Source organism: Panthera leo, chromosome C2, assembly GCF_018350215.1.
Source record: "Panthera leo isolate Ple1 chromosome C2, P.leo_Ple1_pat1.1, whole genome shotgun sequence".
Lineage (NCBI taxonomy): Eukaryota > Metazoa > Chordata > Mammalia > Carnivora > Felidae > Panthera > Panthera leo.
This window is the reverse complement of record NC_056687.1, coordinates 65,498,851-65,525,049: the sequence shown is the minus strand read 5'-3', so window position 1 is coordinate 65,525,049 and position 26,199 is coordinate 65,498,851. Positions and strand designations below refer to the sequence as shown.

General features: G+C 47.2%; 1 protein-coding gene across 1 annotated transcript; it reads right to left on the bottom strand.

Moving 5' to 3' along the window:
* Positions 1-1,067: 1,067 nt before the first annotated feature.
* NR1I2 (nuclear receptor subfamily 1 group I member 2) lies at positions 1,068-25,315 on the bottom strand. Its single transcript, XM_042954353.1, has 12 exons — positions 25,273-25,315; positions 20,997-21,150; positions 12,418-12,649; positions 10,242-10,363; positions 9,387-9,605; positions 8,148-8,281; positions 6,626-6,813; positions 5,225-5,499; positions 3,362-3,504; positions 3,077-3,193; positions 2,585-2,690; positions 1,068-1,212 (listed from the first exon to the last, which is right to left on the bottom strand). Exons 1-12 carry the CDS (start codon positions 25,313-25,315, stop codon positions 1,068-1,070), a joined length of 1,878 nt encoding a protein of 625 aa, XP_042810287.1.
* Positions 25,316-26,199: the final 884 nt, after the last annotated feature.

The following is a 26,199-nucleotide window of genomic DNA, read 5'->3' as shown; positions in this document are numbered from 1 at the left end:
CATACTCTGTAGCTTTCAAAATAGACATGTAAACAGGAACATACGATGCATGTGTATCTAGACGGTTTATTAACTGCCTGCCAGTGTAGCCTTGTCACACAAAGCACCCCTGTGTTCCAGCCTCAGGAGAAAAGCCAAGCCCCAGTCCATATGCGGAGCAGACCTACACCAAGGCACACACATATGCACACAGCCAGTTCGGTCCCACGAACACACGTTCCAGAGGTCCCTCACTTGGGTCCTCAAGTGCATGCAGAACCCCACATGGCATTCACAGAAATTCCTTGTGTTTCTTATGTCAATTATCACTGCTTTTGATCAAAGCTATTTGTGTTTCTGCTTTGTTAGATTGAATTTGAAAGTATTGAAGGTCAGGAACCATGTCTGAGTCAGCATTGTATACCCCACAGCGAGCTGCAAACTGTTGGTGCTTACTAATGTGTTTGAATGGATGCAGAGACACAGAATGAGGTGCCCAGAAAGAAGGAAGAATAGACACAGAAGTCATGACAAGCTTCTGCTGTTTGCTACAGGCCTTCAGGCTTCTCTCACAGACACAAATGCACCTGCTGATGAACACAGGCCTGGGACTCACTGAACAGCTCAGGACAAGAGGCTGCAGGTTGGGAATGAGTGGGGTGGGAAAGACAGGGATACTTATAGCAGTGGAAACATCCAAGAAGCTAATGAACTTGGGTGCGAGCATAGACTCCCAGATGGTCCAGCCCCAGTCACCTCTTCCCCTCTCCCACCATGACACTAAATCCCCAGACCACAGGGCCATTTCTAAGGGGAGGGTGATCTCGCCTCTGGACGGGCCCAACCTATAGGCCAGTGCACTCTTCATCAAAGTGTCTATGTGGCTTCACTCTCCATGCTGGGGAGACCCTTATCCCCTTCCTGAAGAATGCCAGGCAGCATTGTCGGAAGGGTGGTTGTGCATTCCCCGGGGAGGCAGGACCTGTAAGGCATTGTCAGCTCTCAGCCGTATCCATCTATCTAGCCCCAGGAATGGCAGCTCCGAGAGCTCTGGCTGCCCCATGGAGGCTCGTCCAAGGGGCAGCTGCTCAGCCATCCGTGATGCTGAACAACTCCCGCATGAGGGGGGTAGCAAAGGGGTGTATGTCCTGGATGCGCAGCAGACGCTGGGTGTGCTGGGCATTGATGCTGCGGAGCTCGGTGAGCATGGCCATGATCTTCAGGAACAGGAACCTGCAGACCAGCCAGAGGAAAAGTTGGGGGTACAGCCTACCCTTGTCCCCATCCACCAACCCTGGGACTGCTTTGAAGTTGCACAAGTTTGGAGGTGTTAATCTCAGAACATCTCAGGCAAGCCAAGAGATAAGGTTCAGTTGAATTCCTGAAGCTTCCCTTAGTCTGTGGAAGAAAAGGGCAGAAAAGCCTTGGGGGGATTGAGGTGTGGATTTGCACTCTCCACTTGCCCTTAATGCATGGGGCTTGAGTCCTTGTAGACAGACATTTCCATGGGAAAATCCGGGCATTGCAGGGGCCAAGTACATAAGGCAATCTTGGGGAGAAATCACTGCCTTGGCTAATGGCTGTGGGTCAGGACCAAATGGAGTAGTTGTGGAGGCAGGGACTACAGGCTGCCCTGAAGATCCTTGCTGCATCTAGCCTGGTATCTAGTGTCTCAGACAAACCTTATGCCTTAGTTTCCACATGATGCCTCCTGGCTCCATACAGGGGAGGACCAAGCAAATCTAGATCTGGTCACCCCCAGCATCCCAGATGCTGAGCTCAAAATAAAGTTGAAGCAGGCCAAGTAAGGACTTGAGGTTTTAGGCTCAGCCAACATCCCCAGTACAGGCCTTCACCCCTCAAGGCCGAGGCCTTCAGGCACCAGGTCATGGAGACTGCTGAGGGGATGGAAACCCCCATCTGGTGAAGCCCTGAGCTTTGCTTCCTCCTTTGCTTGTGACCAGAACAAACCAAGAAGTTTCCTACCCTGTTTGCTTGGGTTTGTTCCTAGAGGTGTGGGCCATGGACTTATCCACCTGGGGCTAGCTCCAGATCCAACCCAGCTGGCTCTAGACCCTGAGGCTCCAGTCCCTCGCAGGACAGTGGTGGCACCCACTCCATGGGGCTATTCTCAAGATTAAAGGTGACAATACATGCAAACTGCTTGGTACCAGGGCTGACACTTCTCAATACAAATGTATTTCTTATTATCATCATTATTGTTATCCTGGTTATCTTTATTATCATTGCAGTTCTTGCTGGCTCTTGCTAGAAGACCCCGTAGGAGCCTCAGGAGAATTCCTGGCTGTTCCTGTCCCTGACTGACAGGAGCGTAAAAGGGCAGATGTGAGCCAGGGAGCAATGTCCATGGCTGGGCATGGCCTCTGGCCCTCCTCAGGTTTCTCTAGTTGGGCTGAAGCTCAGGTTGACTGGGCAGGAGGCCTCACTGGAGGTCACAGAGCAGGGCCCCAAAGCCCCAGCAATCAGAGGCTGCCCCAGGAGTGGCTCCAGTCTGCCCTCCCAGAGAGGCCGGGGGAGGGGTCGGGGCACTGGAGGATGGGGCTGCTGAAGGGACCCCCTCACACCCTCCCTGCTTGCTGCTCACCGGTGGGCAGGCTGGGGCCGATTGCACTCGATGTAGGCCTTCAGGGCGATGGCGAATCTCTCCTGCAGCTGGTCCACCACACTGCGTTGTACCACACCAGGGCGGTCTGGTGGGGAGGGGAAGGCCGTGTGGTGCCAGCAAGGCAGTGGGGGGTGAAGACAAGCTCATTTCCGCCCAGAAAGGGCAAAGTGCCAGCCAACCACCTTCCAGAGTCAGAGGCACCCAGGCCAGGAAGTAAGGGTAGCACTGGGAGGGCTATTTATCACCCCACCGACCCATGGAAAAACCAGCCAGGGTCCCGGTCCTGGCCAAGCAGCAATTGGGGGGCAAGGCGCTTCATTGGTTGCGACCCACCCTGGGGAGGGTGGGGGATTTGGGGGTTGGGGGTGTTGCTGCCTCCTATAGCTAAGCCAGGGGGTGTGTGAGCAAGCCAGGGGTGGGGGAGGGGGGGGCGGTGCGGAAGTGGCCGCATAGGCCAGGTGGGGTCATCACCTGGGGAGAAAAGAGAGATGGCCTGCATCAGCACATACTCCTCCTTATGTAGCTGCAGCTTCTTCAGCATGTAGTGGAATTTCAGCACGGGCTCCAGGAGAAGCTGCTGGAAGCCACCTGTGGGTGAGTGTGGCATGAAGGGCAAGCAAACTCCTCAGGAAGCTGACCCAGACTTCCCCTCACCAAGGTCTTGGTTCCAAATGCCCAGATCCTGGTGTGGCTCCTCCCCTCCCCCTGGGCTGTCCTTCCCTCCCTCTGCCCTGGGGGCAGGCATCTGTCTGGCACCTGCAGTGTCCTCCAAACAGTAGGACAGCCGACCGCACTCCCAGGTTCCAGTCTCTGCGTTGAACACTGTGTTGAATCTCAGTTGGCACAGCTCAAAGGTGGCCCCCTTCAGCAGGGAGATCTGGTCTTCTATGGGCAGGTCCCTGGCAGCAAGGATGGGGGGCGCCAGCTTCCACACGGGGTCTATGGGCCAGCCCCCTCCCATCATGCAGAAATCCGGTAGGGGAAGGTAGCAGGGGCCCTGGCCCCATGAGGAGTCCTGGCTTTTGGATTGCCTCCACTCTCTCCCCTCATGGCAGCTGAGCAGATCACTCCTCTCTGCCACCCCCTCCAGTGCATGAGTCCCATGCAGCAGGAATATTTGCTTCTTGCTGTCTGTTTTAGATTTAATTTCTGCCACTTCTCTCCAGGCAGCCTGGATGCCGCAAGCCCTGCTCCCAACACTGATACGGGCCTAGCCACTCTGGCCACCTCTGACATTCCTGGATAGACTGACACACCTCCCAATCTGAGAGGCCCACCCCCCAGCTCCCCATTGAGGGCTGTTCCCAGTAGGACCCCAAGAGGGAGGACAGTCAGGCTGGCTCTTGAGGGGGCCCTCGGCCTGGCTTTGGTCTCATCGGAAATCCAGTCCCTTGTTTTTTGCACCACCTCCCTTCTTTTAGATCCATAATTTCAGGAAGTTGATCCTATTCTCTCGAGTCTCCCAGTGCCTGGCTCACGACCTGGCGAGCAGCTGGCTTTGAACTCTGTGCTCTTTGCTTCCAAATCTGGCCTCTCTGATTAACTGTGACCCTGTGCAAGTTCCGTGACCGGGGTGAACCTCAGTTTTCTATTTGTAGAATGAAGGTGACAGTAATGTGTACCTCCAAGGGTGACTGTGCTCACAACTGTGGTCACAAGAAATGGCAAGTAACCTCACACCTTGATGTTAAATTGTGGGACATCAGATGTCAGTGGGGATCTGCGAGATCCACACATGCAAGTAGGCCTTTCTCCCTACTCCCTTGCCCTAATTTGCTACAATCTGACCGGTGGCCACCCCATTAAATAAGGCCTGTGTGTCACCCACAGGGCCACAAGGGGAACTGGTGGGGTCCTGGAATATGACCTAACCTCTACCTACTGATGGAATCAGGGGCTTCTTGTATGTGTGACTCAGCTGTAGCTCACCAGGCCTGGCAAGACCAGTGCTCGGACTGAAGAATATGCCTGTCCAGACCTGACAGTCTACATATCACGGGGCCATGGTTGCCACCACACCAGAAGGTCCCAGGGGTTCTTGCCAACCTCAGTTGTCCATCATTGTCCCCATACCTAGCTGTGGGGAGCCCAAGGCTTTGGTTCTCAGGACCACCCCTCTTCCTCATGACCTTCACAACCTTCTCTTGGTGTCTGTTCCTGTCTCTCCCTTTCTCCCTCTGGACTTCCTTCCCTTTCCTTCCTACTCCTTCTTTGTTCTTGAACCATCAACTTGAGATGGTCAACTCCTGACCTTTTGCAGGGCAATAGGGAAGAGATTTACTATCTGAATGCCCACCATGTATGTGCTGGATGCTCTTAAGATGTTTTCTTATTTCACACAACAGCCTTGCAGTGGGCGTTATTAGCAGACGAGAACTCTGAGGCACAGTTGGGTTACATGGCAGGCCCGCAGTCTAAAGCTAATGAGCCAGAGGGTGAGGCCTCCACTTCCCAGCAGTACCAGGTGCTTCAGGGCGGGGGGGAGGTGGGGGCAGGGCTGGTAGAGATAAAGGAGGGTCTGTGGGCTCCCAAATGCAGAGGGATCTACCCTTCACCCTTTGAACCTGCTAGCCACTGCCTGCTCCTTTCCACACCATTCACCCAGCTCCTGTGTCCTACCTGAAGTGGGAGATGACTTTGGCAAAGTTAATGATGCCCTTGAACATGTAGGTTGACATGTCAGCCATGTGGGGCAGCAGGGAAAAGATCTCTTTCCCACTGCTGTCAGCTTGGGGTCTGTAGTTCCAGACGCTGCCATCTTTCCCCCGCAGCCGCAGAGAGACCTTCAGTGAGCACAGATCCTCCCTGATCTGGCTCCACTTGGCAGCGTCTTCCCCCGATGGAGTCTGCAGAGATTCCGGAATCCCAGGGCCACTGCTGAGCACTTCTGGCAGCTGGGACAGGAGCCAGGAGGTGAAGAGAGGACAGGAGAGATGGCATGTATTCTCCCAAACAGGTTTCCACACAGGCCCAGAGGGTGTGCACAGCCACAGCTGCAGCCTGAGAGGACGCACAACAGCAGGTACGTACACGCACACACACACACACACACACACACACACACAGCACTTGTTTCTTCTCTCTGGGCTTCCACTGTCGGGTGGTGCACTTTCTCGATCTGCCTGTCCATGTTCCCTCACATCCTGTCTGGTCTGAAATGAGTTTGCTCTCTTCCCAGTAGGAAGTAAGGGGTCTCCACCTATGGGTGTGTTCCAAGCATGCCTGACTTAGGAAGAGGTTCTGGGAGCTACAGATAGAAAGAACAGATTTCTGGGGCGCCTGGGTGGCTCAGTAGGTTGAGTGTCCGACTTTGGCTCAGGTCATGATCTCGTGGTTTGTGAGTTCAAGCCCCGTGTTGGGCACTGTGCTGACAGCCTGGAGCCTACTTTGGATTCTGTGTCTCCCTCTCTCTCTGCTCCTGCCTTGTCCACGCTCTGTCTCTATCTCTCAAAAATAAATAAAAACATTAAAAAAACAGAAAGAAAGAAATAACAGACTTCTGGGGCCACTGACTTCCAGCTCTCTGAATGGAGCAGGCCACCCAAAATACTTGTGAGCACAGAGGAGGAGGGGGACACTGGGATCAAACATGGCTAATGTTACTGGGGTCACAAATGTTTCTTAAATCTGTAAAACCCGTCACAAATGCCACCCCCATGGTCCTGACCCTGTCCTCATAAAGCCCTGAATGCCAACAGCCCTGGGGCTACTCAGCTTTCCAAAACTCTATTTATGGCTCAGACCCAATTGCTACCTGCTGTGGAGGGAGAGAAAAGAAATTCTCAAACCTGAACTTGTGTCAGAATCACCTAGGTGTTCCTGTCAAAACACTGACTGCTGGGCCCTCCCTCAGAGTTTCTGACTCAGCAGGTCTGGGAGGATCTGAGAACTGGCCTTCTAACAATTTCCAAGGGACACTGCTGCTGTTGGGGCAGGAGCCACTCTTTGAGAACCCCTGGGCACAAGACTGGGGTTTTGAAGAGCTAGCATAATGGCTGAGCCAACTGGAAATCCTCATACCCGGAAATCCTTGAAGTGGGAGAAGGTGGTGTCAAAGGTTTTCGTCTGAGCATCCATCAGCTCTCTGATCATTGTCTGCTGTTCCTCAGTCAGACTCTTGGCTTCCAGGGGCTGAGTGCCCATTCGTTCTCTCTTCTTCCTCCTGATCAAGGCCCGCCTCTGCTCCACAGCCGCGTCCGACATGATCACTGCAGGGATAACCAGAAGCAAGTGCAAGCACCTGCTAGAGCTTGGCTGCACTTTGTGACAGCAGGAGGGGATGTGCTGGTGACAAAACCCCCGCCTTTCCCAGACTGTGGGCTCCCCTGCATAAGGGGAGAGAATGAGGTGTAGCTGGTGTGCTGTGCACAGCAGTGGGTTTTGGGACAACATTGTAGAACGGTGGGAAGAACTCGGACCGCAGAATCAGAAGGTGCTGGGTTTGCACGACAGCTTTGCCATTTACTAGCCGTGACCTTGAGCAAGCTCCTTACCGGCTCTTGGCTTCAGTTTCCTTCTTCATAATATGGAGTGGCAATGCTCACCTCACACCATTGCTTCGATGAGGCATTGGGTGGAAAATGCCTAACAGAGCTCCTGCCACGTAATAAGTGGTCAGTAGCACTTGATAGTATTTTTTTTCTTGGTGGATTAGATACCAATAAGACTCCTCAGAGTCCCCCAAGGTATCTGGGTCTCCAAGACCCTAGCGAGCTGGGACCACTGCTTAGCAAGAAATATCAACTCCAGCCACTTCCTATGTAGCCTGGAGCCTTAGGGCCTTCCGTGGATTTCTGGAGCCCACTTATGTGTGCAGAGAAAAGATGTGGGGTTGGTGTGAGGAACAGCAGGGACAGCCAGGGGAGACACTTGCTTTCTGTCCACATGCCCAGGGAACTTGTCCCCTGAAAGAGGCTGCCTACTCTGTGACGAGTGGAGAAAAATATACACTAGAAGCTTCCAGCCTTTTCCCGATTAGCTTTGAACTCAGTGACCTGGGAACACAATTATAACACCAAAGCTTGGCAGGTAGAATGAGAGCATCCTCTGGCACCTGTCTGCAAACAGTTCCCCTGTAGGACACCAGGTTTGGGAGGCTGATGGGCACCCGCTGCTGGAAGGTTGGAGGTCATATCACACCATGGGTCTCTGACTTCCTTCTCCCAAAATCACCTTGCCCAATTTTGCTAAAACACCATTAGGGCACTTATGAAGGGGACAAAAAGAATCATGCAAGGGCACCTGAGGGGAGCGAGGGGCATGAGATGCCCACCACACCTGCCGGAGCAGAGAATAAAGATGCCCTGCACCCGTCAAGTCCCTCCAGCAAGGGCCCGTGGTGGTGCGGGCAGATGGCCCACAAGCTCTGCCCGACTTTGCCTGCGGCACCCAGGCCACGTGCTGACCCGTGCACGCTCACGGTGCATGTCTGTACACGTGCTCATACACGTCCCCACGCTCCCTTCCTACTTGCCCCCCCACCCCAGACTCAGTGCCCGTGCACCCCAGCCCACACCCGCCCAAGGCACTTCCCGCCGCTCACTCTCCTTCTTCATGCCGCTCTCCAGGCACTTGCGGAGGCGGCAGGCCTGGCATTGTCTCCGGGTCTTCTGGGTGATCTCGCAGGCGCCCTTCCGAAAGGGGCACCTCAGCCAGGTGTTGCGTTTTATGGCTCTCCTGTGAGAGAACAAAGAGCAAAAGGTAGGTTCGGGGAATACCCAAGCTTCCCAGGCTGGGGGGCTCCAAGCTACATTTCACTCTGGACTCCGCTACAATCCGTACAACGCCACGTTCATTTCTCGCTGGAACACGGGTGCCCTTGACGGGCATTGGCCACGCCTCACCCCGTGGGACCTGAGAGCAGCTCAGGCTTCACCACGTCAGCCCCAAAGCCCGTGCTTCTTCACTTGGGAGATGCGGAGCTGCCTCAGGGCCTTCCTGGAAGTCCCCCCCCCTAACCCCCCCGTGCGTTCTGGCCCCCCACCCACGACATGCTGACTGGCGGCCCATCTTAGGGATCCTAGGGTGGGTCCTGGCTCTGGGGTCCATGTCCATTCACATGTCCGGCCACCAGGAAGAACTCTGCAGAGGACAAAGTCAGGCTGGCTGTCCTGAGAATTCAGGAGGGTCCCGAGCGGGCCCCTAGGTGGGAGCTGCTGTGTACATACCTGGCCCTGAGGGCAGACTGGGAATCCCTCCTCACACATTCTCTCTCTGGCTCTGCTTTCCTGGTCAGCTGCTCTTCCTCCCATCTGAGCCCTGCATGGAGCTTTGGCCTCACTCTTTCTTCACTTGGAACAATGTGAGCCCTTCTGTCCAGGCCTGTCTTGCTCTGGCCTGGAACTTCTTAATCTTTAATTTTTTCGGACCTCCCCATTTGCCTGCTTCTAGATGAGATTGCTTTGTCCTACTGTTCTTTTCTTTTATGCCATTCTTTACTTAACAGCCACTCCCTAAAGCTGGTTTGAGTACTTGCAGTTTGGCTTTCCTCTTTTATGAACTGATTCTCCATTTTATTCAAGAACACATGGAGAAACAAAGGTATATCTTAATGAGAGGGGCCCTTTCCCACGTAGGGTAGGAAGATGGAAGATGAATTCCCCTGAGATAGTCATGGCTCTCTTGAAACATTAGGAGGCTTTTGAATGGGCCACTGACCCACACTCCCGGGAGATAGGTCAAGCTGAGGCCCTGAAGCAGTGCCCAGCGGGTAACGCAGAACCCCATCAGACATGACCCAGTGTCCGAGGTGGCAGGTGGGCAAATGTTGGCAGGTAACTACCTGAAAAAGCCCTTGCATCCTTCACATGTCATGACATTGAAGTGGTAGCCAGTAGCCTTGTCCCCGCATACACGGCAGATTTGGGGACCCCCATCTCCATCAAGTGCGCTGACGGCAGGCTCCCCAGGAGCTGAATCTGCTGTTTCGCAGTGCATAAGGGCAGCATGTTTCCAGCTTTCTCCAGGTCTCTCCTCCAGGTTGGCTGCCGGGCCTCTTGGGCTACAAGTGAAAAAACCACAGGGAACGAAAGGGCTGGACAGAGACATGCTGAGGCAGTCCTCACTGTGGTCGCTCACGTGTGGTTCTGTGGACCCAAGAGCTGACCCCAGGTGGAAGATTTGAGGGTGGGTTAGACTTGTTATCAAGAGAGATGTAACCATGGCATTGTGTATACAATAATAGGGCCCTGGCACGTTGAGCAAGCACAATGGAGAGAGAAGGGGAAGGAGAAGAGATGAGAAGGAAAAAGAAAAGGCTATCTGGGTTGAGTTACAGAATATACTAAGATTAGGAGCCCATGATCTGGTCAAAGGCCCATAGAACAGGCCACTTCCTGGAGATGGTTCTGGGACTAGGGAGACCCGAGGGAGACAGTCTCTCAGGCATGTTGTGGCCCAAGCTCCCAGAGAAAGCTTAAAAGCTGTGCAGAAAGAGGGATTTCAACTGAGTAACCAAGCAAATGGGGAGAAAGACAGAGAGGAGCCAGGCTCAGGAAGCAGGAAGAAAATGGCCCAGGTCTCAGTCAAGCTGGGACATGAGTGAATAATCAAAGAACTTGTACCCATTAATAGAGCTGTGTTCAAGAGGCTCGCCCCAGGCAGCTTGAACCCGGACAGCGTGACTTGGATTCTGTACTTAGAACGAGCACAGAGGACGGTGAGCAGAAATGGGGAGCTGTCCCGTTCACGACTCCTCTCAAAAGCTTCTCTGCGCACTGATTCTGAAAGGCTGCCACACCACAGATGACGCTGCCTTTTCTAAACCCCAAATAAAACCTTAGTAAAATTTTAACACTTGAGGGGCGCCTGGGTGGCTCAGTCGGTTAGGCGTCCGATTTCAGCTCAGGTCATGATCTCGCGGTCCGTGAGTTCGGGCCCCGCGTCGGGCTCTGTGCTGACAGCTCGGGGCCTGGAGCCTGTTTCGGATTCTGTGTCTCCCTCTCTCTGACCCTCCCCCGTTCATGCTCTGTCTCTCTCTGTCTCAAAAATAAACATTAAAAAAAAAAATTCAACACTCGAGTTTCTGTTTCCAACAGCATGACAGATGACAGCAAGCAGTTTCACCTGTAAGGACGAATTAGAAATTAATCTGTCCTGCAGCCCCGACCCTCCAGAAAACTGCAAATAAAATAGGCTGACAGAAACTTGAACTGAACCGGTGTGCACAGAATCTGCCCTGATTTTTCAAATCATAACCCTGACCTCAAATGGGCTTGCTGACAAAATGTGTATGCAGAGTGTTCCCAAAAACCTGAAGCCAAGGATTCGATTTAAAGAGCTTTTGGGTGGGCAGTGTTCCCAGACACCCTCAGAGGCAGACACACTCCTCTCTAGAGGAACCACTTTCCACCTCGGCACAAAGAATCATACAAGTAGTTTTCAAGAAATACGAGCAAAAACTCACAAATCATGAACCAGAGACGAACACAGCAGCCTGAACAAGAGCCAGCAAAAACAACTTACAGCAGAATTACACAAAGAATTGTTCGCAAAGGGACAAAGGGGAGGAGGCTTTTACTTATGCTGTGTCTGACTGATACATTCTCCAGTTCCGTAATGAGTGGGTATTAGGATTAATGCCAGAGACTCATTTCAGAGCATTTGTGTAACTTTTACTTTGGCCTAAGCTTACTGTTAACTAGACAGATCTTGTACATTCTGCAGTTCAGTCTCTCATGTGGTCAGGAAGCCCCAGTTAGAGACCCTGTGACAGCTATGCTCCCAAAAACCTATGCTCCCCAAAACCACCCCTCCTGGGGGCCACACCTTAGTGCCATCCTTTCCTGTGAGGAATCCGGGAGGGCCTGTGACTTGCTTTAACCAGTAGAGTCGTCAGAAGTGACACTGTGCCAGTCCTGGGCCAAAGCCACAAGGCCTGGTAGCCTCTGCTTCTGCCCTTTGGGGAGTCCTAACCCACCATGTGAGAAAGTTTAGCTATGCCGCTGGGGTGATCACCCCCTGAAGGGACCATGCGGAGAGGCCATGTGAAGAGGGAAAACTTTGACACGACCAGATGACAAAGACCCAGCTGCCCCAGCCTTCCAGCCATCCCCATCAAGCCCCAGACATTTGAACAAGTGCTTGTGGACGTCCCAGCCTAGTTAAGTGTCCTACTGATGTCATGTGGAGCAGAACTCCTGACTGAGCTCTGCCAACACAGAATCATGACAGAAAATAAAATGGTGGCTGGTTTGGGGGAGTAAGTTTTGGGGAGGTTGTTACATGGCAAGAGATAATGGAAACAGAACCCCTAGAGTTTTGTTAGAAATAGATCTGACCTGGGGTGGATGGGTGTGCCAGCTGATGCCTGCAATTCTTTCCCTACTCCCCCCTTACATCAGTCCTTACAGCATGGTGCCCTGTAGACAGGAAAATTACAATAACTTGGTGACTGGTATGTCAGCCACATCTCTCTTTCATGTGAGTTTAATAAGACTAATTAAATACGCAGTTTCGATTGAATCCAGTTGTGTTTGCTCTGGGCATTGCACCTGTTCCTCCATGGCTTGGTAATCTGAGCATGCTGGAAAATGGTGCTACAGGGAAGACAAGCCTGAACTTGGGGAGAGAGAAAGGAAGGAGAGTGATGCATCCCAAGGCGACAGTGGAGGGAAATTCTAAAGGAAACGTGAGTTAAGTATCTGCTATGGAAGGAGCAAGAGAGACTTCGGTTAATACTGGGACCAGAAAAGAATCCCAGAGAAAGCTGCACATGATGGTCTTGGATTCACAAACAGGAGGGAAAGAGTGGACTGGGTGCCCTGCTTCTGTTGAGAAGAGCACCATGGCAGTTGCCAAAGCAGGGCATTCACTAAGTTCCCAGTCCAGCGGTTCAGAGGCTCTTCCACTGCCCTCCATATGCACCCCCGGAGCTCCGCCTCCACCAGGGTGTCCCTTCCTGCACGTCCACACGCTGCACTCTGCTCAGTAAGTGATTCTCCAGGGTCACCGTGTGAGACAAGGGCAGTATCCTCTCCTGCTCTTCCCTGGCTCCCTCGCTGGTCCATGAGCAGAACCACCCAGCCAAGGACAGACTCTGCCCAGCTGGTGTGGAGGAAAGTTCACCAAATTCTCAACTTAGTCAATGGGCAAGTAGAGGTGGGCAGTAGTTAGATTATGTGGGGTCTGAGGCTTCTACAACTGGAGGGGGTCTTCTTCAAGAAAAAGAATACTCATTGCAAATACATAATTAGGTACCAAAGAGAATATGTATTTGTGAGAAAGATTAAGAAAGGAAATCACAATGAATTACAAATATTAATATTGTCCTTTGTGGGAAACAGAATAATGGCCCCCAAAGATATCCAGGTCCTAATCCCTACAACATGTGAATGTGCTTCCTTATATGGCAGAAGGGTCTTTACAGATGTGATTGAGGGTACAGACCTCAAATAGGGAGATTATCCAGAAGTAACCATGTGGGCCCAATCTAATCACATGAATCCTGAAGATCAGAGATACTTTCCTGGGTTTGGTCAGAGGAAGAGATGTGACAGTGGAAAAGTGAGCAGCGAAGTCTCTGCCGGCTGGTCTGAGATGTGGTCTCAGATGCTACATTGCTGGCTTTGAAGATGGAGGAAGGGGCCATGAGCCAAGGAATCTGGGCAGTCTCTAGAAACTGGAAAAGGCAAGGAAACAGATTCTCCCCTAGACCTTCCAGAAGGCACCAGCCTGACAACACCTTGATTTTCAGTCAGTGATACTGACTTTGGACTTCTGACATCTGAAACTATAAGATAATAAATTTTATATCAAGCCACCAAGTTTGTGGTAATATTGTAGCAGCAATAGAAAGCAAATTATTCCCCTCAAATAACAATGATTTTGTAATGTCATTTTTTATACCAAGAACAGAAAGATTATAAAAAAGTTTTCCCTCTAGCATCACTGGTCAAAATTTGCTTTTTATTATGATAACGGGAAAATTTTTCATCTTCCCATCTAGCTGAGGATTGTTGTCAAACTTAAGAAGACCTCTATCAAAATTCTTTCGTATAAATGTTCATATAGGGAAGAATTTTGCACGGTCTAGGTTCTGGCTCCACACATTTCAAACCTCCTTCCCCTCCTTTAGCCTGTGCTGGCCACCTGCAGTGATAGTGGACGAGCAGCAGAGTGGGGCATTCCTGGGACCCATTGCTACACTGGATGGGTAGCAGTAACTCAACTTCACACTCAAGTAACCACCACCATGTGAATACACCCAAACTACACGTATCCCCAACTCAGCTGTCCCTAAACTAATCTCCAATGAGCCCATGGCTGACTTCCATCAACCCCTGACTTCAGGGGAAATAGGACAGTGGAGTAGAAATCGTCTCAAAACAACCATGCTTAAATATCTTCCTTTTGAAAATGTTACAAAAACACATGACTGTGGGAAGGAGCCTATGTAAGTAAGGGGCCCAGAAGTTTAAGCTTCATTAGCTAAAATCAATCTCTTCTCTGGTTCTGTTGCTCCTGTAAACTAAGCTACACAACTTGCTGGTGTCTCCAGGAGGGACCACATCTCAGACCGGCCGGCAGAGCCTTCGCTGCTCAGTCTTCTCTGTGTTATAGGCTGATGCTGAGGTCAGGCCCAAATGCCTTGACAAAAATGGCAAAACAGGAAGTCTTCAGAGAGGCCCCTTCCATTGATCGGGCACAGTGGGACTGCTTTGCCTGTGGTTGACCCTCTCCTGCCTCCCTGCTGCACCATTAACTCTTTAATCTTCTTCAGTGACAAGGATTGAAGCTTCTGTTTCTGTCTGGTAACTCTGAAGGGGCAAGAGTGGACTCTGGCTCGAAGAGAAGGGATTGGCAGCAGTGTGGGAGTTAAAGTCAGATCTGGGGTGTTGAAAGGACACCCACTAAATAACTTTTTTTAAGCACAGAGATCAAGGAAAGCTTTTGGTAGAAAAAAGCATTACCCCCTCCCCTGTCCCCTCACATCAGAAGAAGACAAGATGTGTCAGAAAAAATCCCAATATTTGTGAGACAATTACATGAGAAGAAATGATGTTGCAGACAAGTATTCACAGCCTCCCATCTCTGTCCTCATAAAGGAGACTCCTAAATTCACCCAGCCTGACCTCGCAGCAAGAGGATGCTAAGCAGGCCCACCCCATCCACAACCGCCCTCAGAGGGGCTCCGGGTTGGACCAGGTCCAGGAACCTGAACAAAGGGTCCATAGACTTTCTGGGTGCCTGTGAAGGATGGGGTTACTGCTCTCTCTCAGGGACAAGTGATCCAGTGACCCATTGAGATCCTCTCCTAGTGACACTGAATGCAGATATACAGACACAGCAACTTAAAGGGCTGACTGACTGGGCTGCTGACAAAGGAGCCACCGTATTCAAAGGGTATCAAAATGTCGCTAGAACAAATCAGAAATGAAGTAAATCATAAGCTGTTTCCTTTCCTACTGAGGTCATCATCACCCTGAGGCAGAGATTTAAGCACTCCTTGACCGTGCAAACCAGTCCCTGTGGAGTAATTGGGGGCACTCGTATGCCTGTCACGCTGGGCCACTGAAGCCAACCACCTGAGGAGAAGCCTCTGGACAACCCTGAATAACCTGCTAAAATTGGCAGACAGAGTCAGAAGCAGAATCATGTGTGGTGTAGGGCTGTTTTCATGGAATGAGTAGAATATTATCGAAACACTTAAACATGCCTTCTAAGAAGTTGTCTGGTTTGGAACATGGCACAGAATAAATTACTTATTTTGACCCTGGAGTACGTGATACACCTTCTGCATCAGAAAAAAAAAAATCACTCACCAACAAATATATGAAAAGATGCCCGGCAACAATCGTTAGGGAAATGCAATAGGACCTCATTTTACACCGATTAGGATGGCTGCTGTCACAAACCCAGAAAATAACAAGTGTGTGGCAAGGATGTGGAGAAATTAGAACCCTCGTGCATTGCTAGTGGGAATGGGAGATGGTGCAGCCACTGTGGAAAACAGTATGGTGGTTCCCCCCAAAATTAAAAATAGAACCATATGATCCAGCAATTCCACTTCTGGATTGAAAGCCGGGTCTTGAAGAGATATTTGCACACCCACGTTCACAGCAGCATTATTCACAACACAGGTGGAGGCAACCAAAGTGTCCACCAACAGATGAATGGACAAACAAAATGTGGTATATACATATAACGGAATATTTTCAGCCTTGAAAAGGAAGGGAATTCTGACACAGGCTACAACATGGACGAACTTTAAGGACATTACGCTAATGAAATAAGCCAGTCACAAAAGGAGAGGTACTATATGGTTCCAATTGTACGAGATACCTAAACTAATAAAAAGCTAACCTCATAGAAACGGAAAGCAGAATGGCGGCAATGTACAGGCATTATAGTTAATAACACAGCATTGTTAATGTAGTCAGTTGGCTAATAATACAGTATTATTTATTTGAAAGCTGCTGGGAGTAGATCTTAAGCATTCTTACCACACACACACGCACACACACACAGTTAATTAACTATGTCTACTGTGTGGGGCGATGGATGCGTTAATTATTCCGATGTTGGTAATCATTCTAAAATGTATATGTATAGCAAATCATCACGTTGTACATTTAAATATATACAAATTTATTTGCAGTTATTTCTCAATAAAGTAAAAAGGTAGGAGAATGGTTGCCAGGGGCTGGAGCAAGAGAGGAATAAGGAGTTGTTTAATGGGTAGAGTTTTAGTTTTATCAGATGAAAAAAGATCGGTTGCACAACAATATGAATATACTTAACATTACTGAACTGCACACTTAAAAATGGCTAAGACAGTACATTTTATATGTATTTTACCATAAATTTTTAAAACATCATCACTTGTGGGGCACCTGGGTGCCTCAGTCCGTTAAGGGTCCGACTTCAGCTCAGGTCATGATCTCACAGTCTGTGAGTTTGAGCCCCGCGTTGGGCTCTGTGCTGACAGCTCAGAGCCTGGACCATGCTTCAGATTCTGTGTCTCCCTCTCTTTCTGCCCCTCCCCCACTCACATTCTGTCTGTCTCTCTCTGAAAAATAGACATTAAAAAAATTTTTTTAAATAAATGAAATAACATGACTTGTCACTAAATAAATGTTGATCAAATATTTAATGAATATTAAAAGGGAAGGCCAAATAGTAGACTGATGTGAGTGGCCACATATCTCAGTCCTGCCTTGCACAGGCAGCCCTGACACAGAGAAGGCAGCTGTGGAGCCAGGTAGGGCTGTGAGGAAGCAGACGGCAGGGGGAGAGATGAAGCAGGAGGAAAGGAGTTAAAGAAGTAAAGGAAAGAAGAAGCAACAGTAGTTAAAAGCACTACACTGAGAAATAAAAAGATAACCAGGTCACAGTCCAGCTGCGCTTGAGCTTGAACGACCCTAGCTTTCCAACCACATTGGAAATCGGCGACAGTAAAGATAAAATTTCTGTCTGCCTTGTCTTGTTCGTCTGCTTCAGATTCCACGTTAAGGGAACCCAGAGCACGTGCATATAATTTCAGAGCAGGTTCCCCAGCATTAAAGTGAATACAGATCACCTGGGGAGCTTGTTAAATGCACGTTCTAGTCTAGGTCTTGGGTGGGCCCCGTGCCTTCTTTCCCACATGCTCCTGGATGCTGCTGGTGCTGCTGGTCTATGTCCACACTTGGAGTGGTAAGGACCTAAGGAATCCAACTAACCCAGACAGAAAATCAGCTGGACACAAAAAGGACACGATGGAGAAGATGACTGAGTGGAAGGCAGAGGGTATGGCAATTCAAACATTTTGGGGGTTCTAGAAAATGGGGGAAGTAATCAAACACACATATGAAATAACCGGCCTTGTAAATTGTTGTCTAAAGTCAATATACATTTGGGGGTGAGACAGCTCCTTCCAAGGAAAAGGGGGTGGGGAGGAGGTGAATATACATTTAATCTTCAAATGAGTCAAATCAAAAAGCTTTGGAACTAGGTCGCCAAGATTATGGGGAGGAAAGCATGGGCAACTTGGACTTGAAGCCAAAAGGAGTCTAAGTGGAAGGAGAAAATGATACAGAACTCATGATTTTAGGGATGGAAACTATTAGAAGCAGCAGGATTATAATACACATATGTTTATGCATAATATATCTTATGTGTGTAGATATATGTATGTATCTATACACATAAATGTATAAAATCAGAAATGTATGTATGTGTGTGTGTATATATATATCAGAACTGGCCAGAGGGGAAAGAGGGGAAAAAGCAGGTAAAGGGAAACTTACACAAAAATTGGGTTTCTAAGAAATTGACAGTGAAGCTTACAAACTCTTGGCTTTATTCGGTGAAGGGAGAAGGTAGAAAATTTTATTAACTCCTATTACACAGGTTTTGTTGTTACAAAGTGATTTCCAAATCATCATCTCATGTGGAGGTGCCTGTGAGGTAAGCAGAGTGAGGCCTTTCCGCAGTTGAGCAGGGCAAGACAGGTCTTACTGTCTACAACTGAGGAAACTGGGGCTGTATGTCCAAGGGCACAAAGGCAACAAGTGATTGAACTTCTTTTTCCCTTTATTCTGATTCTTCCTATAGTGCAAATGGATACACTATGTACTATGTAAGTTACATTTTTTGTCACAAAAGTCACCGGGATAAAATGAGATCATATATTTAAAGTTTTTTAAAAAATGGATCAAATATTGCACAGGACTCCCTCCTTGGCCCTGACATGGGACAGGCACCCAGAGAGAACTTAGCAAAGATCACATTACACGAATTCAAATATGAAAAGTCAGCTGCTATCTTTAGGTGGCCATAAATGAAACATGGCTTTTGTTCTTCCTGGGGTACAGTCATCAGATTCAAGCTGTCAGAAAATTTGTTCCTAGATACAGATCAGGGTCAAGAGCTGGTATCAGCCCAAGTCAAAAGCACACCCTGCACCATCTTCCAATATTTAACAGGACACAATGACCTCTGATTGAACTGTCTCTTACATACACGTGCAATGTTCTTATCGCCTAGGGTTTTATAGTTTGGCATTCATAGAGACCCAGGAGAATTGTTTCATACATTACATGAACAATTTGAATATATCTCTTTATCTTAATTTCCAGTTGGATATTGTTATTTTGGTGTTTCACAGAAGTTTAGAAGGTATGGCAGGTGGATGAGGAGGTATTGGGTGATAGGGAACTCTTCCCAGTCCCCTTCAAATCATACCACTTAGAAGGCACCACACACACTCCTGTGTCAAAGAGTCCGACAGAGCAGTCTCCAAGAAATAGGAGTCCACACATGAAATAAAAATGAATTAAAATCAGAAACATGACAAAAAACCTAAGACCTCTAAGGGTTTATGAATGGTACCCTTAGAATTGTGCAGTGTACTACTCACATAACTGTATACATCATCCCTAAGACTATGCTTGGTCTTAACTATTCCTCTGCATTGTTCTGGAAGGCCAAGAAAAGGCAATACGACAAAAAAAAAAATTAGGCCTGGCAAACTGACACATTAGTAAGCAGGAAAATGCTTAATAAATAGCAAGCATCAGGGTGTGGAGGAACAGTATCTATCATTCCCTGCTGGTGGGAGCATAAATTGGTGCAGGCACTATGGAGGGGATTTCACAGTAACAAAAATTAAAATGCACATAATCTATGTATAATACATATAAAGTTAATGAGGTAGAGCTACATATGGATGTGGAAAGTCTCCATATGGAAAACAGATATGAAAAGTTTGTTGAATGGAAAAATAGAATGAGAATAATATGACAACAAATGGCTTATTAGTACACATATGTGTATGTGAATGCAGAGGAGACTGGCAACAAATACCCCAAACTAGTTATAGCAGTTACTTTTGGCTTAAGGAGATTAGCTTTATCTATGCTGATTCTTACCTACTTACTTACTTACTTACTTATTGTTTCAAGTTTTTACTTAAATTTTAGTTAACATATAGTGCAATATTGGTTTCAGGAGTAGAATTTAGTGATTCATCACTTATATTTAACACCCAGTGCTCATCCCAAGTGCCTCCCCTTAATGCCCATTACCCATGTAGCCCATCCTCCCCTAAAGCAACCCTCAGTGTGTTCTGTATAGTTAAGAGTCTATTTTATGGTTTGCCTCTCTTTTTTCTCCCGCTATGTTCATCTGTTTTGTTTCTTAAATTCCACCTATGATTGAAGTCATAAGGTATTTCTTTCTCTGACTGACTTCTTTTCGCTTAGCATAATACTCTCTAGCTCTAGCCACGTCATTGCAAATGGCAAGATTTCGTTCTTTTTGATGGCTGAGTAATATTCCATTGTATGTATACCATACCCTATTTATCCATTCATCAGTTGACGGACATTTGGGCTCTTTCCACAATTTGGCTATTGTTTATAATGCTGCTATAAATATCAGGGTGCATGTGTCCCTTCAAATCAGTATTTTTGTATCCTTTAGGTAAATACCTAGTCGTGCAATTGCTGGATCATAAGGTAGTTCTATTTTTAACTTTATGATTCATCATTTTACAAAGAGTAAGTAATCATGTGTTACATCCATTTAAAAAGCTATTACCTACTAACAATAGTTTAATCAGTTTTGTGGTTGTTTATTATGTTTGTTCCATAATAATTGAAGAGTAAGTTGATAGTTTGAGACTAGGAGTTGGCAAACTTTTCCTGTAAAGGGCCAGATAATTAACATTTAAGCTTTGGGGGCTATACTGTCTCTTTTGCAACTACTCAATTCTGCTGTCCTAAGGCAAAAGCATCTGTAGTTGATATGTAATTAACGAGCATGGCTGTGTTCTAATAAAACTGTATTTACAAAATAGTTGGTGGTTCTGATTTGGCTTGTAAGCCATAATTTGCCAATCCCTGGTTTAGATTGTTCATTATACAACTAACACATATTTTTCAAGTATATTTTAAAAATGAGTATTTTCAGTATATGGAAAAATTAATCTTTCCTATTAGATAACTAATTAAGTAAGTAGTAGCCTCTGGAGCCTTGCTTAGAATATTTGGACTCTGGTCATATCATTAGAGATCCAAGGCCCATCCCAGTGGAAATAATCCAGTCACCTCGGCTGTCTTGGTGCTGACCGTTGACTTTCCCAGCAGCAGAGCCTCACAACCACCCCATGTGGGAGTGGTATAGTGCCTGTCACAGCTGACTCACTGAATCAAGGTTCAGTGGCCTCAGAGGTGACTCCTGACCATCCCCAGATAAGGTATTGTCTTAAAGCCTCTGACTATAGCCTCAATCAGGATGGGCTGTAGTATGGGAAGAAGGATGGCTTCTACAAGCACATGTAGGAGAGGTTTTTGTCCTGTGGGACAAGGTGTGTACTCTGGCAAGTAAAGGTAGAAACCTCACTGGCCCAAAGCCAACTCGACCCTAGGACTGGGTAGGGGTTTGGAAAAGCCCCTGAGGGACCCCTCACTGAGGTGGTGAGGCCCTACGACTCCTGCTGCCGAGTCTCAGCCTGGTCCCAAGGGCTGCCAGTTCCCTCAGCGGCCTACAGGAACAGGGCTGAGTCGTTCCCAGCTCCCACAGTCCCCGCACCTTGGTATTTTCTGGATCTGGAGACTCCAGCCCTGCAACGGAGAGGGGGCCGATTGTATGTGTGACTCATCGTGGCTGATACAAGATTGACGTTTCCACTGTGATTATTTCTTTAGGAGATACTTGCATGATCAGGGAGCATGGTTAATGGAACTCTGTATTAAATGGTTATCTTCATGTTTTTTTCCATCCTGGAAATGTGAACAGCAGCAAGGCCAACGGGATATACAACCCTCTCTGATGCTGCTCTCAAATGTTAACATACAGCTGTGCTCCCACACTTCTTTTGCAGAGAGCTGGGGGGTGGGTGTGCAGTCTGCGCGCAGCAAAAGAGAAAGAAAGAAATCCATACCTGCTTGGTGGCAACTTCTTTGCTGTGACTTCTCCTTTGGGATCCACTTTGAATAACTAGGAACAAAGGATCAATCAAAACCTCTGTACCCCTGAAGTCGCTGCCTTGGTGAAGACTGGAACATTACCTTAAAATTATGCTTTTCGCAGTAGAGCACAATTTGCCTGGGCAGAGGCTGTGGCTCCTGTTGAAGGTAAGGCAGTGCTTCCTCTTCCTAGTTATGGGTTATTTCCTAGGATGTGAGCCAATCTTGTCTCTCACCTACATTTCAGTCCAGGTCAGACGTAGGCTCTGAATGGCCCCCATCTGGCACTCCTAAGTCCCAAGTCCAGAGCTCCAACTAGCAAATGAACCTACTACCGTATTTACTCTCATTATGTGCCCCTACTTTTTTCTCTCTCATGTCTTCACTGTAAAGCACAGGAGAAGGTGAGGAATGTTGCTAGTGTCTGCTTTGTCTAACTGATTCTGAGGAAATTCATGCATCTGAGGGTGTCTGTGCTGTACCTCTCAGGGAAAGTTAATTCACAATTAGATCTCCTAACCCTTTGTCCTTTGTCTGAGTAAGCCACCTTCCTGGACATTGTTACTTGGCATGAAAGTGAACCAAGTACTGGATGATGAGTGAGGGCCAGAATGTTTATGTAAGAGAGGGACACACAGGGAGAGAAGAAAAGGGAGGAATGAGGGGTTTGAGCCCATAGCAGGGTGTGTGACCTGCAGCTCCACCTCAGGACTGATGGCCGACCAGGAGCCACAGAACGGCCTCGGAGAAAGGGTCCAAGGCTCTGTCCTCCTCTGGGCTTGGCCAGAGCCAGCAGCTCCTCATCAGTCCACCTGATCTTTCATGTTCCCTGGCAGCAGCCTGATGGCATTCTAGCTCTCAAGGGAAAAGAGCAGCCGAAAGCCGAAAGCAGTGGGTTTCACAGACTATGTTTCTTCTACTTGCTTTGTTTTAAAAAGTGTTTTATGACTGACGTGGAGAGTGGACCAGGTACGTGCTTCTGACAACAGTAAAGCTGGGTCATTGGGGGAGGAAGAAGGGGAGAAAGAGGAGGAAGGAGGGGGAGCTGATCAATTATATGGGTAGGGATAAGAACTGGGGATGTCCAAATAATTATCACAGACTTCTTGGGAAAATTTGGACTTCTTTACACTTGTTTCTGATTTAAATTATTTTTATCTTGAATTAGATGTTTTAATCAAGCTCTCCTGAGATAAGAAAAGCAAGAATAAGTATGAGTCTGTTTTCATTTTTTAGTTGGACTGGTTTCTTCTCTTCCACTCAACTTTCTGCTCCCAGGAGTGAAGAGGATTGGAGTCTAGGGTCAACATTCATCAAGGGGTTCCTTGCTTTGCTTTTCCCAAGAAAATGCAGAAATAAGATGGTGCACACATCTCACTGTTAGTGACCTTCAGCCAGCAGTGGTGAATAGGACCCATGGTCCTGGGGACTCCTCTCTTCCAGTACAGTTCCCGTCTATCCAGGGGATTCAGCTAGGGCTGGGGATCATTGGATTATAAATCCCACTTGTTAGGAGGTTGACTTGGGTCTTAGACAGGGAGGACCTAGAAGGGCTGAAATACTGGATTGAGTTCCCAGTGGAAGCAGCCTGTCTAGTGTGCCCTGGCAGCTATATTCAGGGCCTGGTATCCTGCAAAGCTATGACCAGTGGGACACAACCACAGTGGGTGGGAAGACTGAAAAGTGTTAGGAACTCATTCCAGGAAACTTTGATCTCCAAGTTTAAAGGAGGCCTTTCTGGGAGCACAGAGTATTTCTAATGCAGTGAAAATACTCTTGTATGATGCTATAATGATGTATACATGTCAATGTACATTTATCCAAACCTATAAACGCACAACACCAAGAATGAACTCTAATGTAAACTATAGACTTTGAGTGATTATGATGTGTCAGTGTCAGTTCCTTGATTGTCACAAATGTACCATTCTGGTGGGGGATGTTGATAATGGGGCAGGCTATGAGGCTATGTGTGTGCAGGAACAGAGACTAAATGGGGAATCTCTGTACCTTCCTCTCAATTTTGTTGCGAATCTATAACTACCCTAAAAAAAAGTCTTTAAAAAAATAGGCCTTTTTGTAAAAACAGGCATTTCTGTGTTCATGAAAAAAAAAAAAAAAAAAAGGGCAGGATCCCAGCTCAGGTGGGGCAGCTTGCCAGAAGTCCTTGGGTTGTGGGCAAAATACATAGCTTTCATCATCTCTCAAATCTCTCCTGGCTCACAAGGGCCGGCCTTATCTCACTTAGAAAAAATGGTGAATTATTTACAGCAGAAACAGGGAACTAAGAACAGGTTATAAAACCACTGAGGCAAAGAAACTATTCTCAGGTTCTGCAGGGATCTTCTAGAAGGGTCTTTTGTGAGCTCATGGACCAGAAGACAGGAGGAAGGCTGTGGAACTGCCTGGCATCTGCAGTCTGCAAGCACTGCTTCAACATTAGGCATGCCTCTAAGCTAAGAAAACAGCTGGATAAGACACTGTAATTATTAAGGACAGCGTACAGATGCCCCACAACTAGGGTCTGAATCCATCTCAAGCACGGCTGGAAACTAGGAGAAATTTGAGTCTCTGACCTCCGTTCTACACGTTGTCTGTTGCAGCAACCAGAAACATGGAGCTCCTAAGCCACTCTTCAGAGGAAAACAGATCTGATTAACCTAGGAAGTATCCTTAGTGTGAATTCACGGAATGTGTTACCTGTTCAAGGAATATTTATATTTAGAAAGAACAACAAAGCTAGTCTACTAAAGGAATGTTTCACTAGAGGAGGAGTCTGAGGACAACAGGTGTTTATCAACCAAGCAAGTGGTCCTTCTCAAAACCTCTTAGGATTTCTCTGGGATGTGCTCAGGTAGGTGGTGAAAGCTTAGGGTTTTCTCAGGTCTTTTCTGAACATGTGTCCTGACCTGGACAAGTATGTTTCTTTCTAAATCTTTCTTTGTATTTCTGTGGTGTTGGTTGTTATTTCTCCTCTTTCATTTCTGGTTGTGTTTGAGCGCGCGCTCTCGCTCTTGCTCTCTCTCTCTCTCTCTCTCTCTGTCTCGTCTAGTTTATCAATTTTGTTGATTTTTTTTCAAAGAAGCAGATCCTGGTTTCATTGATCTATTCTATTTTTTTTTTAAGTTTCTATTTGTTTATTTCTGCTCTAATCTTTATTATGTCCTTCCTTCTACTGGTTTGAGGTTTCATTTGTTGTTGTTTTTAACGTTTTTTGTTCTAATTTTTAAAAATATTTTATTATTTATTTTTGAGAAAGAAAGAGAGAGAGAGAGAGCATGAGCAGGAGAGGAGCAGAGAGAGAGGGAGACACAAAATCTGAAGCAGCTCCAGGCTCTGAGCTGTCAGCCCTGAGACCGACATGGGCCTTGAACTCACAAACTGCAAGATCATGACCTGAGCTGAAGTCAGACGCTTAACTGACGGAGCCACCCAGGCACCCTTGTTTGTTCTTTTTCTTGGTCTTTAGGTGTAAGGTTAGGTTGTTGGAGATTTTTCTTGCTTCTTGAGGTAGGCCTGTATTACTCTAAACTTCCCTCTTTTTTAAAAGTTTTAATTTAAATTCCAGTTAGGTAACATACAGTGTAATATTAGTTTTAGGCATACAATATAGTGACTAAACACTTCCATACAACACAAGGTGCTCATCACAAGTGCAGTCTTTAATCCCCACTACCTAGTTAAGCCATACCCCTGCCCATCTCTCTCTGGTAACCATCATCAGACTAGCAAAGGGGAAAAAAAGAGAGAGAGGCAAACCAAGAAATGGACTCTTACCTCTTAGAATCTCTTTTGCTGCATCCCAAAGATTTCGGACCATCGTGTTTTTTCATTTTAATTTGTCTCCATGTATTTTTAAAATTTCCTCTTTATTTCTTGGTTGACCCATTCATTGTTTAGTAGCATATTATTTAACCTCTATGTATGTGTGTTCTTCCCAGATTTTGCTTGTGGTTGTTTTCTAGTTTCATAGTATTGTAGTTGGAATAGGTGCATAATATGATTTCAAACTTTTTGAATTTTTTGAGATTTGTTTTGTGGTTTAACATGTGATCTCTTCTGGAGACTCTTCCATGTACACTTGAAAAGAATGTGTGTGCCACTATTTTAGAATGTGGTGTTTTGAATCTCTCTCTTAAATCCATCTGATCTAATGTGTCCTTAAAAGCCACTCTCCTTATTGTCTGTTTGGATGATCTAACCATTGATGTAAGTGAGATGTTAAATTTCTTGACTATTATTGCATTACTATCGATTACTTCCTTTATGTTCATTATTAGCAACTTTGAGTGTTCACATGCTGGGTGTAGAAATATTTACAATTGTTATATATATCTTCTTATTGGATTGTTCCACTTATGATTATGTACTGTCCTTCTTTGTCTTGTTACACTCTTTGTTTTGAAGTCTATTTTGTCTGATAGAAGTGTTACTAACCTGGCTTTCTTTTTACTTCCATTTGCATGATAAATGTTTTTCCAACCCTTCACTTTCAATCTGCAGGTGTCTTTAGATCTGAAATGAGTTTCTTGTAGGCAGCATATAGATGGGCCTTTTTTTTAAAGTTATTTTTATTTATTTATTTAAGTAATCTCTACACCCAATGTGGAGTTCAATCTTGCTTCTTTGTCCATTCCATCACCCTATGTCTTGTGATTGCAGCATTTAGTCTGTTTACATTCAAAGTAATTATTTATAAGCATG

Coding starts and splice junctions, on each gene's coding strand:
- NR1I2 (XM_042954353.1), bottom strand. CDS start 25,315: ATGGTCCGAAATCTTTGGGATGCAGCAAAAGAGATTCTAAGAG. Junction 8,282..9,386: donor GGATGCAAGGGCTTTTTCAG/GTAGTTACCTGC, acceptor GTTCTCTCACAG/GAGAGCCATAAAACGCAACA. Junction 3,505..5,224: donor AAAGTCATCTCCCACTTCAG/GTAGGACACAGG, acceptor CCTTGCTGCCAG/GGACCTGCCCATAGAAGACC.